The 19,251-nt window shown below is 41.0% G+C and overlaps 1 protein-coding gene across 3 annotated transcripts in view; it reads left to right on the forward strand.

The window, feature by feature from the left end:
• Positions 1-17,276, forward strand: part of KLHL36 (kelch like family member 36) — a 28,664-nt gene extending 11,388 nt beyond the window's left edge. For 2 of the 3 annotated variants that reach the window (XM_039503350.1, XM_039503349.1), the window contains 4 exons: positions 725-806; positions 4,456-5,529; positions 6,675-6,832; positions 13,874-17,276. In XM_039503350.1, the coding sequence (XP_039359284.1) occupies positions 747-806; positions 4,456-5,529; positions 6,675-6,832; positions 13,874-14,429 (1,848 nt within the window). In that variant the 5' untranslated portion in view covers positions 725-746 and the 3' untranslated portion in view covers positions 14,430-17,276. Of the gene's footprint in view, positions 1-724; positions 807-3,373; positions 3,477-4,455; positions 5,530-6,674; positions 6,833-13,873 lie in introns of all 3 variants that reach the window. The other variant, XM_039503352.1, reaches the window with a different exon arrangement.
• Positions 17,277-19,251: the final 1,975 nt, after the last annotated feature.

Genomic DNA, 19,251 nt, shown 5'->3' on the forward strand with positions numbered 1-19,251 from the left:
CTAGAGGAAAGCTCTGTGTCCTATTACTGTTCAGACTTCTCATGGTGTGGTAGGGACTAGCAGTAAACCAATAAGCAATATTTTCAGAGGTGTGATGACGTCGATAATACTGGTACATAACTAAAAGTGTGGTGATGAGCTTAGATAATTTCAGTGTACATTAATGTATTATCAATAAACTTGGTACAACAAATTGTTGGCCAAATGACAAAATAAGACCAATAGAGGGGGTTAGGGAATCTATTTTCAACACTGAACTCTTTTTAATGGATAGAGCAATATATACAGGTGTATGTACGTGTTCCAATTGTCTATTTCAGGGGTCGGCAGCCTTTCAGAAGTGGTGTGCCGAGTCTTCATTTATTCACTCTAATTTAAGGTTTCGCATGCCAGTAATACATTTTAATGTTTTTAGAAGTTCTCTTTCTATAAGTCTGTAATATATAACTAAACTATTGTTATGTGTAAAGTAAATAAGGTTTTTAAAATATTTAAGAAGCTTCATTTAAAATTAAATTCAAATGCAGAGCCCCCAGACCAGTGGCCAGGCCCCGGGCACTGTGAGTGTCATTGAAAATCAGCTCGCATGCCGCCTTTGACACATGTGCCATAGGTTGCCTACCACCGGTCTATTTTTTTTATCACTATGTGACTGTTTGGCCATCATTGAGAGGCTGATGTTAGGCTCATATGCTGAGAACGTATTTTCTGTTTTCTGTTCTAGAAGTATCACAAATCATCCTATAATGGAGGCAACCAGACAAACGAGAATTTCTCGACCGCACAAGATAAGTGAATCCTCCAAGGTTAGTGAATTCTGCATTGCTTGCTAAAACTTGTAATTAAAATTATGATTACTTTGAAAGAGGCCCCTCCCCTTTTTTAAGGGGGGGTGAGACAACCATGATGAAACAACTGGACATTTAGTTCCTAGGTATATAATGTAGCATGTAACAAGTTGATTTTAAAATGTAAGTTTATTCCATTGGCTGCAATTAAAAAAAACTGCAGCAAATAGGCCATCTGTTCAGAGTGACTCATGATTTTTAAAAATGGCACATACTGGCAACACGTAATCCTTCTCTGTATCTAGAGGTTTTTCTCCAGTAATTCAAAGGGGGTGTATTTAATTTTGTTGTTGAATTGAATTTTTTTAAAGTTTTGTTAAAGAGACAAATTACATTTTATACCCAGGCTTAGGTTTTGTACGAATTTGAACCCTGATCCTGCAAACACTTGCACATGTGAGTGCACTCTGTGAACTCAGTGGCACTGCTCACAAGCATCATGTTCACTTTCTATGTAAGGGCGCTGTTGGGATCTGTTTCTGCACCAATGCACGGCTACAGTGATTTCCCTTGGGATCCCACGGTAGTCTATGTTAGTAGATTCTGATGCAGAAATGGAGACAAAGTGTTGTAAATCCTTAATGTTAATAATGATTCCATTAATTTTATTTAATCTTAGTGCAAATGGGAGAGGATTGTATTTCAATATTGCTCTGCACTTTTTGCAATCTGAACACTATGCCCTTATGCTAGTACGAGGGAGCCAGAAAAGCTAAATTCGTCAGTTTCAATATCTTTGTTGTCAAAGTTGAATGAAAAGCAAAGAGTAAAGCATTAATAATAGTCCAGAGTAAAATGGATCTTCAAACTTTTCTTGACTATAGTAACTACAAGTGTTAAGAAACAGGTAAATAAACATTTTTAAAATACATGACTTTCAATCTTGTCCCTTTATCACTGTGCAGATCACATGTAGCATTTAAAAACTGTAGCATAATAACAATCACTTTACAAATCTATAATCTCAAAAGCAGTTTTCTTTTTGCGTATGCAGTTGCTATTATTATTTATTAACTTTAGAATTATTAGTTAATATTAAACCTGTTATACAGAATATAAATAGCAAGAGAAAACTGTTAATTTTTAATGTCAAAGTCGACTTGGTGTTGACTTTTGCATCTATCCGTTTTTCTCAATGTTCTAAGAGTGAACAGATGACTTGGTAAGCGGGTGAAGTGTATTAACGTATTTTGAGTCATTACTGCATAGTCCCATGTGTGTGCTCAGTTTATGCTCAGTGTTCAAAGTGGCAGCACTTCTCCACTGAGACAAGAAGTCAGGGAATACAAGTTGTCATAAGTGGCGTTCAGGATTACCCTGCTGACTCTGCAGCATGTTTAATAAATAGGAGCCGTTGGTAACTTGTAAATTCTGCTGTAATCTCGTTATGCAAGACAATGATATTAAAGAATGTAAGAGAGAGAGATGATAATCCTGTTACAAATGGAAGAGAGTATATATTATTTTTAGTTTAATCCAATATCTATACATCTGAGGACTTCAGAATAGGGTGTTACAAGCTGTCTGCTATTATCTGGTCATTGTCTAATGAAAGTTTGTCTTGCAGAACCTGCCCAAAATTACTGGTTTACCTTTCTGGAGACTCCATAGAGCACACTCGTGTCATTGCATGCTCTCTTATTTATTTGATGTTACTTATGACTGCTTTTGAAAAATGCTTTAACAAAGATAAAAGCTTCCTAAAGTTTTAAATGCATTCCACTTGTCATTGGGGGTTCACCTTGGAGTCTGCTGACAGCATTTTAACATTTCTATGATTAATTAGACTCTTTCAGAGCTATTTTTGTTATTTATTACTGGTATTATAGTAGTGCCTGGAGACCTTGACTGAGATCAGGGTCCCATGATGCTGGGTCCTGTGCAAACACATAGTTCCTGCCCCGAGGAACTTAAATTCTAAGACCTTGTCTACATGGGGAACAATTTTAATACTTTAAGGTGGAAATTTAAGCCAACATGGTTATACTGGTATAATCCCCCTATTCCCTGTGTGAACACTCTTATTCCAATAGAATAGTGTATTTTTTTTATGTTGCCTAAGAAAGGGTTGAAGATGAACCTAAAAAAGCCACTTTTACACCAGAAAGTATGTGTCCACATGGCAAGTTATAGCTGTATGCTTATCGATATAACTGGTAAAACTTCCCCAATTTAGGGATGCTTATTTGAATTTTCTCTAATCCCTTGCAGCACAGTTCCAGCTCCGATATAGTGCCAATGTCTAGATAGGGGCATGGTCACGAGGCAGAATCGCACCCATAAAAGCTTTCACAACCTTGATGTAACCTTCTCTACATCTGTAATTGTTACTACTGGTCTAGCATTTGACAGACCATGTACCACATTCTAGACTTCTGATATATAATATGCAACAATTAAAAATGAAAACTACCTTAGCTTCTGGATGATAGCAACAGTCAGTCGGGAATGGGTTACCATCATACTAGGTGGCTCTAAACACGGATGAACAGTATTATTATTATTATTTTATTATTCGAGTGTAGATGATGTGTGTTGGATCTGTACGGAGAGGAAGACACAATCGGTGCCCCAAGGAGCTTACAAATGAGCCATCCTGCTAAGATTTACCATAGGAGTAGCTTTTATGTAAGTCTTGGCAGTTGACTGTTTGTGACTGTTGAAATCAGACACAAACCCAACACGACAATTATTATACATGGGTTGAATGACCAAACTGCAAGCATTGCTGAATGAACATTGTCCATTCCCAATATATATTTTATACCTAGTAGGTTACTTTTAAAAGATTTAATAGGTCCTTTGTGGTGCGAGTCCTTATGTGTACTATACCTGGTGGGGGGAAAAAAATCTGCTCTTCTGTGAGGATGAACACTTCATCTACTGAAGGAAGCTACTGTCTGATATAATTTCTAAGAACGGCCATATAGCATCAGACAAATGGTCCATCTAACCCAGTATCCTGTCTTCTGACAATGACCAGTGCTTCAGAGGGACTGAACAGAACAGGGCAATTATCAAGTAATCCGTCACCTGTCATGCAGTCCCAGCTTCTGGCAATTTGAGGTTTAGCGACATCTGGAGCATGGGGTTGTGTCCCTGACGATCTTGGCTAATAGCCATTGATGGACCTATTCACCATGAACTTTTCAAATTCTTCTTTTTTTTTTTTTAAACCCAGTTATACTTTTGGCCATCACAACATCCCCTAGTAATCAGCGCCACAGGCTGACTGTGCGTTGTATGAAGTACTTTCTTATGTTTGTTTTAAAGCTGCTGCCTATTAACACACAAATGATGGGTCACTCAATGAGATTATGTGAAGGGGTAAATAAGACTTCCTTATTTACTTTCTCCACACCATTTATGATTTTATAGTCCTTTATTATATCCCCCCTTAGTCATCTCTTTTCTAAGATGAATAGTCCCAGCTTTTTAATCTCTGCTCAGATAGAAGCTGTTCTATACCCGTAATCATTTTTATTGCCCTTCTCTGTACCTTTTCCAATTCTAATACATCTTTTTTGAGATAGGATGGCCTGAACTGCATGCAGTATTCAAGGTATGGGCGTACCATGGATTTATATAGTGAAATTCTTTATTTCAGGTGTACAGATGGGCTGACCACCCTAGTCTAGTCCTTCAGAGTCTGAATGAGCAGAGACACCAAGGACTTTTCTGTGATATTATTCTGGTGGTGGATGAACAAAGAGTCCCTGCCCACCGGAATCTCCTGGCTGTTTGCAGTGACTATTTCAACTCCATGTTCACCATTGGCATGCGAGAGGCCTATCAAAAAGAGGTCGAACTATTTGGAGCCTCTTACATTGGTCTTAAAGCTGTGGTGGATTTCTTATATGGTAGTGAGCTGTCCTTAGATGGTGGCAACATTGATTATGTGCTGGAAACAGCTCACCTGCTGCAGATCTGGAAGGTGGTTGATTTCTGTTGTGAGTATCTCGAAAATGAGGTCAGCGAGGAGAACTACCTGTACCTTCAAGAGCTGGCCTCTATTTATAACTTGAAACGCCTGGACTCCTACATCGACTCTTTCATCCTGCAGAACTTCGGCACGCTTTCTTTCACACCTAACTTCCTGCAGAACATTTCAATCCAAAAACTCTGCCAGTATCTGGGGAGCAGCAACGTGCAGCAGGAATGTGAGCACGACTTGCTGCAGGCTGCCTTGCAGTGGCTGACACAATACCCGGAAAGAGAAAATGAGGCTTACCAGGTACTGGACAACATTCATTTTCCCTTGATACCGAAGAGTGACCTCCTCCATCGAGTCAAGCCTGCTGTGTGCTCTCTTCTCCCAAAGGAAGCAAACTGTGAGGGGTTTATAGAAGAAGCGGTGAACTATCATAACAACGTCACAGCCCAGCCAGTGCTCCAGAACAAGCGGACGGCTTTGCGTACAAATGAAGAGAGGCTCCTCTTTGTGGGTGGGGAGGTTTCAGAACGGTGCCTGGAGTTAAGCGATGATACCTGCTTCCTGGACACCAAAAAGGGGCAATGGATAACAGAAACGCCACTCCCAGCCAGGCGAAGTCACCACTGTGTTGCAGTGCTGGGAGGTTTCATCTTCATAGCTGGAGGCAGCTTTTCAAGAGACAATGGAGGGGATGCAGCTTCAAATCTTCTATATAGGTATGATCCCCGCTGTAACCAGTGGATAAAGGTGAGACTCAAGCTGTATTACATCTTATTCTTTTAAAGTCCTTAATGTTTATTTTTATCTGTGTTGGTGGAAGGAGAACACTCGTGGTGGGCACTAAAATCTACCTGCATATTTGTTTGAAAATGTAAAACACCCTTCTCAGTAGAAACAGCTAATTAGATAACTTCTGTGAACATTGTAGGTTACACCAGTAGTGAAAGACTATGACATTTCAAAAATTGGTAGTGATGAGGGGCCAGATTTTCAACTCCCATTGGGGTGTAGGCACGAAACCTGCTTAGACACTTTTGAAAATCCCATTTGGCACCCATCTATATCTTTAGGTGCCTAAACACCTATGAAAATCTGGCCCAAAATGCTGTGCAAGGACCACTGTGAAAGATTTTAAGGCCATACAGGGACCAGAGTAATTAAAGATGGAAAACATCTATTGGATCGAGTCTTTCCCCTTTCATGTCTGAGTAGAGAACCCCCTCCCTCCCAATATTAAACCGATACTACATTTTTGGACTGATCTTCCATTCTTTGTGTACTCTGAACCCTCTGGGGTTCAGTGTTTGAGTCTATCGCAGTATCTCTGGGCGCACAGGATATTGCGAGATGGGCCGTGTATCACTAAGGTATAGAGTGGTTTGTCTCTTGGGCTATATCTGCACTTGGAGCTAGGGGTGTGATTTCCAGCTTGCGTAGACATACCTGTGCTAGCTCTTATCAAGCTAGCTACAAATAGTAGTGTTGCCCCAAGTGCATATAAGTGCAGTCCAGGTGGGTTTCTACGCAGGGCAGCTAATCCATGCCGTTGCCTGCTCTACCACAGCTCTGCTACTATTTTTAGCATGCACGCTTGAAGGGAGCTAGCCGTGAGTATGTCTACGCAAGCTGGGAATCACACCCTTAGCTCCAAGTGTAGATACAGCTTTAGATGCTTTCCATTATCCTTCTATGACCTTTAACGTCAATGTTAATGTATCATGTGCTACAGAAGAGCAAAGTTTTATTGTTGTCTTAATATGTATGGCAAACACAAATAGCCCTTTTTAAAACTCGTAGGAGGAAACAAATCTTCTTAAACTTACTCCTTAAATCAATTTACCGATTGTTTGAGGATGTCGGTATTTTATTTTATTTATTTATTTATTTTGCAGGTTGCCTCCATGAGACAACGACGAGTAGATTTCTACCTTGCAGCCATTACAGATATGCTGGTAGCTGTTGGTGGGAGGAATGAAAATGGGGCTCTTTCTTCAGCTGAGACCTATAGCCCTCAAAAAGACGCCTGGTCTTATATAGCAGGCTTGCCAAGGTAACAGTGGACTGTTTAGAAAACCATGTTTTCCTTAAAGAAAAAAACTCTCCAAGATCCACTGTGTTCAGTCCTATATGTGAGTATCATGGGAGGGAAAAAGAGGAATAATCTGAGCCCATGATATCTGAGCAGCTGTCTCCTCGAGGCCATGAATTTGAGGTCCACTGGGGTTGTCTTTGGTCTCCACCTTGAGATTATAGCTATAACAGGGCAAAGAAAAGGACCTTTTCCTTTCATGTTCTGTGGTTGTAGAGTGTCTTTCCTCAGGTTGGTCTCAGTGGAATCCCTTCTGATTGTTTAGATCTCGGTGAAAGGCATTATTTGGGTGGGTATCTTTAGCACCATGTATTTTATGTCCTCTGTTTTGGGCTTTTTGCCACCCGCTCTTCCTTGCGGGTATTTTTATGCTGGCTGCTTGTACACATGGCAACATGGAGAGATCCATGTGCCACGGTTGTGCAATCCAAGTTAAAACTTAGTCGTTCCACTTTTGAGGATGCTTTAATTGTATTGGGAGCACCATTGACCCTTGATTTTACTTACATCCCAAACTGATACTTAGAACTTCAGGGTGGTGACCTTCTGAAGGTGGTAGTGAGATCTTTCCCAGTGGTATGGTGGCAGTTCATGATACTGCATGAGTCTCTGAGGTTCGTAAAGGTAGCTGCTGCTCATGTTGTGTTACCAGAGTGCACAGCAGCCTATGATTTCAGTGGTCACATTTGCTTGGTTGTTGTTAGGTGGTATCTCCAGTAGAATCCTTCAGAGTCTGCTTTGCCTAGAATTTGTGGTGTGTTTCTTATTCTTTGATACTAACAGTTCAATCCCTAGCTGCCAAATTTCAGAATCCTAGACAGCTAGTGTAGACATGGATGGCAGAGAGGACTCCTTTTTCCAGTTCTTTGTTGGACACGTGTAGCTATGTGAATATGACCTGGACCAACAACCAGGCTCAGTGCTCCTGAGAAACAAGAGGCAGATATTCTTCCGCACATATATGTGGGTCTGGCAGTTGAGATTAAACACCATCAAATCCCCCAGCCTCCTGGGTATGGGGGAGTGGTTTCTGCACAAGTAAGAGTTAAGGGCCTGACTGCCATTTTTGCCTAGGGAAAGCCACCCCCTAGATCACATGTGGATTACATATTAATACAGTTGTGGACAATCCTACCCACACCCCTCCCCTTCACGGTCAAATAATGTTCCTGTGGCAACTACAGCGATTACTGTTACGTGGCATTCTGCAAGTATGTTAATATTGCTGTCCCTTTTTGACTTGAGTGGCTACTCAAAGTTTTGCAGGCCTGGAGATGTTCCAATTGGAAGTAGAAATTGTTGGAGTCTGGTGTTTTCTTTGCAGTTTTGTTACATTACAAAAAGAATGAACAAAGTGTGGTTTCTCTGAATGCAGAAGGAAACAAATAACAGGAAACAGCTTCTTTTGCTCAGCACCAAGAACGCTCTTTTAACCTGCTCCTCTGGCCCAAAAAGCCTCACCCCAGGGTCACCCACCAGGCTCTCAGCTGCTTTTGAGGTGAGCGCGCTCTCTCTCTCTCTCTTTCCCAGTTTTTCTGTTCCATGGGTTCACAGCTGTTTGCTGACAGCAGAGGAAGGGTGAGGCTCTGTAATCTTGGGTTCCATTATAGGCTCTGATGGGGAGTGTTTTCTAGTAGTCACAGATCATTGCATCTCCCGTCGCCCCCCTTCCCTCCCCAACCATGACCCTGTCTGTCTTATCCCCTCCAATCTGTCCCTGTCCCAGTCCTCTCTTCGCCTTTCCAGCTCCTTGTACCAGTCCCGTTGCCCTTGCCTATCCAGTTCTAGTTTTCTCCCTCCAGGTTCCTTGTCCGATTTGTCTTTCCCCTCCCTCTCCACTCAGTCTCCACCCCCAGTTCCTTCTCTGTTTCTTTGCTGACCCAGTGGTAGTTTCCCCCCGTTTCCCTGTCAGATCGGTTTTCCTGTCCTCCAAGCCCCATTTCTCCCCCCAGCACATAGACACTAGTTCTTAGTTCCAGTCTTCTTGGCAGCCAGTCCCAGTCTCTCCTCCAGCTCCTCACCAATCTGTCATATTCCCACCCAACCCCCACCCCACTGCCCCAACAAGCTAGCTCCCAGTTTCTTTGCCCAACCAGTCCCAGACTCCCCTGTCCCATACTCCCCTGGTTCCTAATCCCAGTATCCATGTCCAGCCAGTTTCAGTCTTTGCACACACCCCTCCTGCTCTCAGTCAGTTTCCCACACCCCCTCCAGCCTGGCCGCACCCTGGACTGGACCAGTAATGGCAAGGAAAGCTTCATCTCTGTAGGCCTATACCAGAGGGCCCATGCTGAGTCTCTCGGTGGGGGTGGCACATGTGTGGTCTGGCCAGCAGTAGGAGCTGTGAGGGCTTGGAGCATGCTCAGTGAGGACAGAATCATTGAAGATTATAGCTGCTAAAATTGAAGACGTTTCTCCTGGGCAGGTGAAAATTATATTACATTTTTGCCAAATTTGGACAGATTTTCATAGAGACTGCAAAACCCTGATACAGAGGACTACCTCCCTCCTCCCCCTGGCCATATTTTAAGTCCCTGATCTACAGTCTGGTGGTGCTCAGCCTTTTGAAAGAAATGGTTGCTAGAATTTTTGACATGAGCAAAACAAAACCTCAGCCTGGTACTTGAAAATGGCTAAACCGTTTTGGCTGGTTTCTAAATTCCATCCGAGGCAGACACTTCGCATGGAAAATTTCTGCCTGAATGATTAAAGTTTGGCAAAATTATGAGCAGCTGAAAAATAGGATCTTATCAAGGGAAGTGTCAGGCCACCTTAATATCAGAAATATTTTTGCAGGACAGGCACTGTCTACCATTGAAAAATGAGCACCTGCAGCTGCCATTGACTTGGGGTTGTGGGCCCTTAGCCCTTCAGAATATCAGGTGAAGAGTGTGCTACTCATCCAGTTGTTTTTTTTAAAAAGAGAAATTCTGAGCTTTTCTCGGGATGCGACTCTACTGCAGCCGAAGCTGTAATTCGCACTGCATTGCATCAGGGGAAGGTTCTTCGAAACTGGCACGGCATCGCTAATTGATATTGGGGCTTGAAACCGTTTCCTCTTTAACACCTCTGCTCAGCAGGTCTGACAACATTCCCTTAGACATGTATGGCAAAATGCCTGGTGCCTTCAATGGGAGCATGACTAGGCCTGTTCTAAAACTACCGCAGTCCTGTTGTACCCACATCGGTTTCAAAGGCTTAAGCAATGGTGTTTGTGGAGAATTCAAGGTGACAAAAGCTAGGTGTGCGAAACCATTTGCTATGATTTCTAAGTCTGCTTGGTTTGTGTGGCTGTGGACAAGCACATTTTAAGTCAGATTAGCTGAAACACGACTAGGCTGTTTCAGCAGATCGGCTGCTGTGTTAGAAAGTAATGACGGGATGGACAACTTGATGTTTCACAGGAATCTGCCTACAGTAGAATTCATGCTATCCAGTGAAGTTGTTCAGCAGTCAGAAAGCAGAAAGGAGAAATCTCGGGGCATTTTCCATGGCTGTGTCTATGCTAGATTTTCCACCTGTGACTGAAAGGGGCTGTCAAATGCCGTCCCTCACTCAGCCATTATTATACTCTGCTGTCCTGTTGGTATAGGTAAAAGTCAGCTGAGTTCACTCAGTGTCAATAGAATTGTCTCTAAAAACAAACACAAAGCCATTGTGGACTGATTTGCTATGATGGGCGCTGATCATTGTTGATCCTGTCCACATCAGCAGTACAACAGAATGCAACACAGCATATAAGGGAAGCTCATTTGGCCTATGTGGGTTCCCCCCCCCCTTTTTCCCCCTTCAAAACTACTGAGCAGCGCCAGCTCCCATTGTATTAAATGAGGGCAGCAGATGCTCAGCATCCTCTATAAACTCAATTAGTTTTGTGTGGGGAGAACATGCTGAAAGGTCCTAGCGCAGATTCAGCTTGTCGCTCAAAACATCTGAGTTTGAATCCTGCTTTCAAATGTCTTTCAACTTGTTCTCGCTTCATGTAGAGTTTATAAGCCTCTTCTGAGAGTCTTGACTTGGTCAAATGCAACAAAGTCTTGGGGCGTCTTCACGCCAAAGTCTCTGTATGAATGTGCTGCTACTCGGACGGCCATGCGCCAGCCACTTGGCACCGTTTCACCAAGTGAGATGGCACTGTGGTGGTCTTTGTAGTCCAGCTCAAGGACCCTTCTGCATCCTATAGTTGGAGCTTGCTTGTATGTCTCAATAACAAATCTTCCACACAGAAGTATTGTGAAGGAGTGCTGGGTCATGGGCTTTTGCATGCACCTGGATTAACAAGTATACATCTTTTGTCTTCTCTCAAAATGATAATTTAAGATAAACCTTGGTTTTCTTTGTTCTTGGCACTATATAGATGTGGAAGAAGCTACACTAGTGGGCCAAAAGAGTTTGCAGTCTGTAGCTGAGAAAGACTCTTGCTCTGTGAAATAGGAACAACTCTTAGGCTCTGTCCACATTGAGTCCTGAGCATGTTTAAGCCTGGTTTTAAATCATTTCATGCTAAACCGATTTTAATATGGATTCGGGGGTCATAGGATTAGGCCTAACACTGTTTAAACCACTTCAGTGTGAAGCTAAAATAACTGCTTCAGGAATCATGTTCTTTAATGGCTGTATTACAAGAATAGATGGGGTTGGAGGGGTGTGAGTCTCCCTGTAGGAAGTAGCATGCGCTTCTGGTTTTATACTGACTTTCCCAGCTGTCCATGTCTTTGTTACAGAGATATATGTTGGACTCAAATGGGAGAGTAGAGAGAGCTAATCATAGCATCCTCTGCCAATTCCTTTATGGCAATCCCAGATTTCTGGTAGGAGGGAAGTGTTTTTAACTATAATCTATTGCTGCTGCAACAATTTATAGAAATGTTGAATTCTTATATGGCAAGAATAGGGGGGAATATAACTGTCTAAGAACTAGCTGCTTCGGAACTAGATGCATGCAGAGGTGGGGGGGGGAGTGGTTTTGTCTTTTCAGGGGGTGGCGAGTGAGAGAATTCTAATAATCTGATACTTCTATCCATCCTCAGTGCCATTTCTTATTTAATCCACTATTTGGTTGCAAACCTTTTGTTTTGTAAACTTACAACGAAGTAACAAGCACAGCCTCAGAATTCTCTTTGGAGCTCCTGTCACGGAGCTCTATTCCTATAGAGACTGAGAGAGTTTTCTGAGCTTGGTTTGCTGTTCTAGGAAATACAACTCTAGATATTTGTTTTTGCATATTCATAGTCATCAGCAATTTTGATAGCAGAATTAAAACAGAGGAAATTAAACAGGTGACTTTTTTGCTTGCCTCCTTAAGCTTTATTCCAAACAGTCATGGATCTTCTGGTCATATTCCATATTTAGATTTATAGGGTATCCCAGAACAGTGGTCCTGTTTTGCAAAGGAGGAATATAGAACTCCTCTCCTCTCCCTCCCCTCTCCCCCTTCCCTGGTTGATTTAAACTTGAATATTTCTCTGACTGGTGAATCTAAACCCGTGTTTTCCTAAATTCTGGGAATGGGAGTGCTGAGGATTGAGTTTGTGGACTCTCACTGGGGACTCTCAAACTAACAAAAAATCCCCAGCAAAAAGTTACAGTGGGTTTGCAGTTGTGGGTACTTCTCTCTGAGGTGACTGGCTTCTGTCAGAATCTGATCTTTTTTTAAAAAAAGGCGATAAAGCAAGTTAAAGCTCTAGGTACTTTGAAGCTGGTTTTTTTTTTTTTTTATAGATGATGATGTTACCTGGCCCGTGCTATGGTTAGAAAGTCCTCCTTGGCATACAAATTTAGGGTGAGATTTTAAAAAACACTCATCATTGGTCTAACTCTGCTTCTGTTAAAGTCAATGGGAGTTGATGTCAATGGAAGTCAAGTTAAGTTAAAGCTGACTGGTTTTGAAAATCCCACACTCAGTTAGTGAATTGTTTTTATTTTCATATAACGCCACTTCACCAATCCTAAATTTAGCACAGGCTAGACCAGGCATCGGCAAACTTTCAGAAGTGGTGTGCCGAATCTTCATTTAGTCTAATTTAAAGTTTTGCGTGCCGGTAATACATGTTAATGTTTTTAGAAGGTCTCTTTCTATAAGTCTATAATATAGAACTAAACTATTGTTGTATGTAAAGTAAATAAGGTTTTTAAAATGTTTAAGAAGCTTCATTTAACATTAAATTAAAATGCAGAGCCCCTGGACTGGTGGCGAGGACCTGGGCAGTGTGAGTGCCACTGAAAATCAGCTCGCGTGCCGCCTTCGGCACTCGTGCCATAGGTTGCCTACCCCTGGGCTAGACTCTGCATGAGTTACACTCCATCTGCTGGAAGCCAAAGGAACCACACACTCAGATGATATCACTGCTCCCATAAAGCCTTCATAACTACTCCTTGCCCAGCAAATCTTCCTTTCTTATTTTTCCTCCACACTTTCCTTGAGACTTTAATAGACCCAAATAATTTATTACTTACTTAATAATACTAGCGAGAGCAGTGCCACTTCTGCTGTTTCCTAAAGCCTTTTCCATGCTGCTGAGAAAGTTGAACAAACACTACTCTTTAGTATCAGAGGGGTAGCCGCGTTAATCTGTATCCACAGAAACAACAAGGAGTCTGGTGGCACCTTAAAGACTAACAGATTTATTTGGGCATAAGCTTTCATGGGTAAAAAACCACTTATTCAGATGCATGGTGTGAAAATTACAGATGCAGGCATAAATATACTGACTTCATGTGTCAGTATATTTATGCCTGCATCTGTAATTTTCACTCCATGCATCTGAATAAGTGGGTTTTTTACCCATGACAGCTTATGCCCAAACTACTCTTTAGTGGACCCCCGTTGAATAACTAACTAACTTTATTATAATTTAGTTCAATTTTAAATATCACTTTTAAATGTAACAGATATGAAATAACCCACCTCTTCGCTGTATGTGCTGCACTGATATTTAATAATCACTGTTAAATATTTGCACTAGTCTGCAAAACCAATAAGTTGTTGTTTGCCTATCCTAGGTTTACCTATGGGCATGCTGGCACTGTCTACAAGGAATTTGTTTATATCTCGGGTGGCCATGATTACCAAATTGGTCCCTATAGAAAAAATCTCCTTTGCTATGATTACCGCACAGATGTCTGGGAGGAAAAGCGGCCAATGATCACTGCTCGGGGATGGCACAGCATGTGCACCTTGGAGGACAACATCTATTCCATTGGCGGCAGTGATGACAACATAGAAACTATGGCACGCTTTGACATTCTGAGCGTGGAGTCTTACAGCCCTCAGTGTAACCAGTGGACCAGAGTCTCTCCCTTGTTTCAAGCAAACAGTGAGTCTGGAGTGGCAGTCTGGGAAGGCAAGATTTATATTCTTGGAGGTTATAGCTGGGAAGACACTGTCTTCTCCAAAACTGTCCAGGTGTATGACAAGGAGAAAAACAAGTGGTACAGAGGAACTGACCTTCCCAAAGCTATTGCTGGTGTGTCTGCGTGCGTCTGTGCATTGAAACCCAGAAAGGAGGACAAAAAGAAAAAGACAAAAACGAAGAAGCATCAGGATCGAGGAAGATGACACAGCTTGGGAACCTTGTAACTAATCAATCTCTTTCTAATCTTCATTTTAATAAAAAAAAAAAAAGGAAAAAAAGAAAACAGTTTCTGAAACCTTAGAGAACATGTGGTTGAACATCTTTGGGTGAGGGTCACGTGAAGGTAACTACTACTACTGAATGGTGGTGAGGTTGCAAAGGGTGCTATGCTACCCATCCTGTACATTTAGGTGTAGTCTGTTACTTCCGTGGTTCTTAGCTTTTACACACTTATAATAATAATAATAATAATTAATAATAAAGGTAAATTTTAAAAATTTGAAAACTTTTTGGCTTAGAAAATTAAATGATGGGGAGGGAAAAGAGGACCAAACATCGGTTTGAAGTTACAAAGAAAAGTCTAGAAGCAATTGCTATTGAAAATTGATATGGATCTTGTAAATCCTGATTTCCCCCCCACCCCTTAAATTTTATTTTACAATACTTTCTAGATTTATGAGTAAAAGATTTCTGGTATGCATGAACCAAATTATACACATGCTCAGGCATCTTGGTAAGCAAATGACATTTCTGTACTCTTACGTTTCAGAGGGTATCACACTCAGAGTGTGAGTGTTCTTGTCCAGGCATGGCCATGTAACTGATCTGTGCTCAGTTTATGAGCTCTGCTGATCTTTCCAGTGGTGCAATGGTCTACAAGATCCAGGGGAGGTGACAGAACCTTTACGTCACTTGTTAATGACTAGAACTGTGCAAAACTTTCATAACAAAACCCAATACCAAGTTTGGTTTTGTTGATTTCTCCTAATTCAGGACCAGGCTTTTTAAACCTTTCAGAGACTCTGAATGGATTTGTGGCTTTAGGCAGAAGTTACATAGAACTTGGTCCTTACTTTAAACCAGGTGAGACAAGTAGACTTCACTGTGAGTTTTATTAGGGGTGGGGAAGGGAAGGTATTGAAATCAAAAGCTCAAAATTAACTTGAGACAAAGAGGAAACACATTCTACAAAGGGCAATGGGATGAGGGGGGGGGGGGAAGTTTGCAGGAGCTGGGAACTGCTGAATTTAGCATGGGTCTAGCAATGATGACCTCTACCAGTCAGTGCAAGGGGCCATTAACAGACTCTGGATGAGAATCTAACCCAGCACTCCTTGGTGGCTGCAACACTGTTCCTCTTGGAAGAATGGGCTTAACATGGGGAAAAGTTGTGGTGGATTCTTGGGATGCCATTTGGGCACAGATGACTGAACTGTTGGGAGAATCATATACTGGAGTAATATCAAGGGAATTTGACTTATGCCCACCACACTAAAGAAATTTTGATTGTAGACCCTGCCAGTGCACTTTCACACAAGACTGTTTAAAACAGCACTGGGTTAAAGTGCACCAGCAGGGTTAACACGGGCTAATTAATGCACAGCATGTTTGTGCGCTTTAGAAATCACACCCCTGTAGAGTGCATTATCCACCGTGCACAATCCTTCTGTCATTCCATCTTCCACTGGCAGGGTTGTGTCTACTGCAAGTATTTAAATTTACCAACTGTCTGGCCAGCCTTCAAGCATTCACCCAAAGCAGTGTACAAATGGGCCTTTTGTTTGATTTGCAAGAAGTTAACCAGCCATTTCATACAGTCTCTGTATTTTTTATAACAATAATAATAATTCCAGGCCACAGATTACTCTCTCATCCCACCACAAAGAAATTTTTAGAAATTTTTGAAACTTTTGTACTTTTTATAACACATTTTGCTAATACCTAGTCTCTAGTTTGCCATGTTATGTTATTTACTATTGAAGTTCCTGCCCTATAATCGTGGTCCTATTGTTATAGTTGGGAACTCATAATTTGTTGACTCTTTCAGGCTTCGTGTATAGTCAGTTGTGATGTGATGCAGCTGTTAAAGCAGCATTTACATTCTCAGCATTGTCAGGTCTATAATTGTGACTATTGTAAGGCTTTCACTGGCAGTTCAAATAGTCAGACATGCTGATAAATGCTCTTTTATTGTCACTCGGTGATCCACTGAGTGGATTTCAAGAGCCTTGATTTAAAGTTCTGCTTTGGTGCTATTGATCCATTTTCTCTAAATCCTTCCAAGTCCCTCTCCATCCACATCTCCATCACTGTGCAACATAACCATGTACTTCAGATCTGCCTTTTTCCTTTTATCCTATGTATAAGGGATGTCCTGCCTACTTTTTGCTACTGGGCTGTATTTGCCTCATTAATGTGAAAATTCTTCTAAGAAAAACTTGTTTGCACTATAAAAGAAAAATCATTTTCAACATCATTTGGAATTTGGGGTCCTCTTTATCCATCGATAAGAATCAATTTTATTTATTTTTTTAAATTGAAAGTGGCACCTTGTGACTAGCTGGAGTGAAAGAAAGGAAACAAATGATGCCGTGTGACACAAAAAGATTGAAGAAAACAGGCTTGAGGTATATAAGTTGTAAAAATCCTCTGGCTATCTTTGAGTGTTTCTCTTAAACAATAGAAACTATTAAATTTAACAAGTTACAAAAAGTCCTCTATGTGCAGTAATGATACCTTTTACATTGCATTAGGAAATAGTTATTTTTTAATTGTTCCTAAAAAGAGATAATGGAATGTTTTAGTTAGAACAAACAGATTAGCTGATTTAGGTATCTGAAAACTTGTTTGTTGACTGGCAACTCCTACTTCATCTTCGTACAACCCTTTTCATGTGTAAATACACAACAAAGATTCCCCAAGATGCTTCTTTGTTTCTACTGATTGGCTGCTTTTCATATTTTTTTGTTTGTTTTAATTGTATATGCTTGTGTGTTACATTCTTGATGTGTTTACACATTTGAAAAATAAAACATGTTAAGAATTTCAGACTTGATTCCTCTTCGTGTGCATTGTTTACACCCTGTTTGTCTCTTTATTGATAACCTGAAAGGAAGTAATTTTTTTTTTGTAACTATTTCAGAGGTAGTCTCAACAGTGTGAGCGCAAACTTTTTAAATTGGACAAGGTATAGGTGGTAGCTAGTTCTACTGTGGCTCAATTAATTACATTTTGAGGGAGTAGCAGCACACTAATTTGTATCTGGCTGATCCAAACACGCCAAAAAATGGTTGTTCTTGCCCCCACTTCTCAGCAAAGCATTTGATAGTCAAAACATAGAGGACCCAGTTCAGTTTCTAATGGAGTCAAAAAGAATATTTCACTGAGTTGGATCAAGCCCTAGTGAATCCATAGTACAAAACTTAATTGGTTATGCAAAATATAAGCCCAGTATTACAGACTCTTCGTGGGAGGAGTAACCCTTATTCACATAGCACCATGGAAGTCAGGGGCTACTCATGAGAGTACTTGCAGGATCAGATGCTATTTCAGAATATTTTGGGGTGTACTATGCATTATTTACATAAATAATTTACACCTGTCAAAAGAACAGATTATTACTATTTGTAGCTACAGACCCTAATGGGGGGGCGGGGGTCAAGACTCTTAATGAAATTGGTATCTCTCTAATTATTTGTATGGCCAACTGGCCTCATGAAATACATATTAGTAGGATTATTGAACTATGGCACATTGCATTCAAAGTGACCTGTAAACACAGCTGCTCCATACTGAAATACTTTGGAATAAGACTCTCACTCTATGATGTCCTGGGATCCTTGCAAATGCAAGATGTGTATCTCCCCGCAGGAACATTTCTACATGCAGTGACAGTGAATTCACACTTTTTGGTGTTTGGCAAAATACCGATTTGGTTTATGAAATCAACCAGAAAACTTGGTTGAGGATCAGAAGGAGAGTGGAAGGTAGAATATTGTGTTGTTAGAAACCTGTGCCCATCGCTTTCACAGACTTCATTTGTGATCTTTGCAAATCACATAACTTCTCCTTGCCTCGGTTTCCCCTTCCACAAAAATGGGGATAAGTAACTATTTCTCATTTTTGAGAAGACACCTAATACAAAGTGCTTTAGAAGTTCAAGATTTTTATTTAAGCCAACTGTCAAAATGCTCTCTTCCTTTCTTTCCCATACAAATACACCCTGGCATTTCCATGTAAGGGAATGAATGTTGGTAACTTCAATATTGGTAATAAAAATGTCATGGGGCACCCTGAGGAAAAGTTACACAAATCACCCCAGGTCAATATATGCTTTCGATCTTACCCCAAAATCATGCTGCAGCCAATTCCTTTAGTAATTCAACTAAAGGTTTATTAATAAAACAGAGTTATTAAATGGTTAAAGGAATCGTATACCTTACAATTGATTTCAGAGTCTGTAGGTCAGGATAATACACATTGATGGTAAGTCTGCTGGCTTGCAGTAAGTCTCTCTGGATCACCCAAAAGGTTGGGGATCAGTCCTTTGTTCAAAGCTGCCTTGTTAGAAATCACAGAAGTGGAGCAGAATGGAAGACCAAGACCAAGATGTGATGTCACAGTCTCGTCTTTTATACTTTCAGCACATGTGCCTGGAAAGTTACTAGCAAAAAGATGGAGTCTTAGGTCATGTCTTTATATGCTTCACTGAGTCCTTGGGCAGCCAATGCCTCAGTTTTCTCTGAAACGTCTCCAGGAGGGGTTCACTGGGCAAGCTGATTGTCCTTAATGAGACATCAAGCAAGCTAGCTGGCAAATCTGTCTTGGGGCATCACCCAAGAAAACATGTTTGAGATACAACCCAGCAAATATTAATAACTTCATATACAAAGATGGATTTAAACAGAATAATACTTAGCAGCCTATAACTTTTCCATTCATACCTTACAAGGCATACTTTGTACAAGATTTATCACAATTGTGCAACAATGGTAATACATTAGTGTAAACATGGTCACCTGTTTT

This window comes from Mauremys reevesii, linkage group 16, assembly GCF_016161935.1.
Source record: "Mauremys reevesii isolate NIE-2019 linkage group 16, ASM1616193v1, whole genome shotgun sequence".
Classification (NCBI taxonomy): Eukaryota; Metazoa; Chordata; order Testudines; family Geoemydidae; genus Mauremys; species Mauremys reevesii.